We start from the raw sequence: 1,402 nt of genomic DNA, 5'->3' as shown, positions 1-1,402 counted from the left end.
AACTTGCTCATATCACTAAAAAAATTTGTAAATTATGATATATGGTTTGTCTCTACATAATATATTTTTGTGTTGCACAAATAGAGCGCGATACATACCAAAAGTATGGTTTTTTTTTGTCAATGAAAAATTTTATTCATTCACCAAATGTAAGAGTTATATACACAGCAAGATACTCAGTCTTAATAACTAAGATTACTAGAAAAAATATTCAAAGAAAACACAATCCTCATAACATCAAGAGATAATCATCTCTATTCTTCAGTAAGAGACTACTGAAGATAATAGTTGCTATGTCAATTTTTTTTGCTCTCTCCAGTTGTTCTTCTCTTCTAATTTTCTGTTGGAAGAGTCTTGAGTTTCTCTCCCTCCAAATATTGTATATCGCCGCATTCAGAGCTAGTCTTTTGAGTTTTTGCTTTGCACTTTTACCCCTCAATCGAGTATTAAACCAGTTCTGAAGCTGCTGCCAGACTGAAGATCTCCATTCAAACTTCAACCATTCCATGATGTGGTTCCAAACATTGCATGAAAATATGCACTCAAAGAATAAGTGATCTCTAGACTCCAAACAAGCACCTACATACAGGCTTCAGACATTTACAGTGATAATACCCCTTTTCATGAGTCTATCCTGTGTTAACAATTTGTTCTGAATTGCTAACCAGTGAATGAAAGAATGCTTAGGGACATTTCAATCCTCCCAAACTGTTTTGTACCGTGACACCTTGTTTCCTGCAGGGGAGAGTTTAACCTTGTCTTACAGCAAGAGTTAATGAGCATTTTCAAGTTATCAGAATCACCACAAAAAGCAAGAGATTTATCTCTCACTTTTAACAATTGCTTCCACATCCAAGAATCACTCTTTCTTGCATTAATTTGCCAGATATTTCCTTGTTTGAGATAATTCTCATGAACCCATTTGATCCAAAGAGATTCCTTGTTTACATGAATGTACCAGATGGATCTTAGAGCAGAAGGAATATTCCAAATAGTTGCTGAAAAGATACCCAAGCCACCTCTTTTCTTCCCCTGACAAACATTCACCCATGAAACTAATGGTGGTTTCCTGTGAATCTGGTCAGTTTTTCCCCATAGAAAATTTCTACACATCTCATAAATCTAATGGAGGACACTGACAGGGAGAATATAGGTTGATGTCCAATATATTTGAACTCCCAAAATGACACTTTTAATAATCTGGAGCTTGCCTGCATAAAAGAGACTTCTATGATTCATCTAGCTCTGAAATTGTCTAGAAATTTTAGAGAAGAGAGGGTTGCAATCCAAGAAGGATAACCTCTTTGTAATGAGGGGAACTCCCAGATATTTGATTGGCAAAGTTCCTTCAATGAAGCCCAAAAGACTTGCTATAGAGATTTTGACAGATTCCTCTAATCCC

The 1,402-nt window shown here is 35.7% G+C and overlaps 1 protein-coding gene across 1 annotated transcript; it reads right to left on the bottom strand.

Moving 5' to 3' along the window:
* On the bottom strand, positions 230 to 1,113 carry LOC109834203. Its single transcript, XM_020402156.1, has 2 exons — positions 666 to 1,113; positions 230 to 579 (listed from the first exon to the last, which is right to left on the bottom strand). Exons 1-2 carry the CDS (start codon positions 1,111 to 1,113, stop codon positions 230 to 232), a joined length of 798 nt encoding a protein of 265 aa, XP_020257745.1.

The sequence above is a fragment of the Asparagus officinalis genome, chromosome 1 (genome assembly GCF_001876935.1).
Source record: "Asparagus officinalis chromosome 1, Aspof.V1, whole genome shotgun sequence".
NCBI classification, from domain to species: Eukaryota; Viridiplantae; Streptophyta; class Magnoliopsida; order Asparagales; family Asparagaceae; genus Asparagus; species Asparagus officinalis.
The sequence above is the reverse complement of the archived record's forward strand: the minus strand, read 5'-3'. Positions and strand labels throughout refer to the sequence as shown.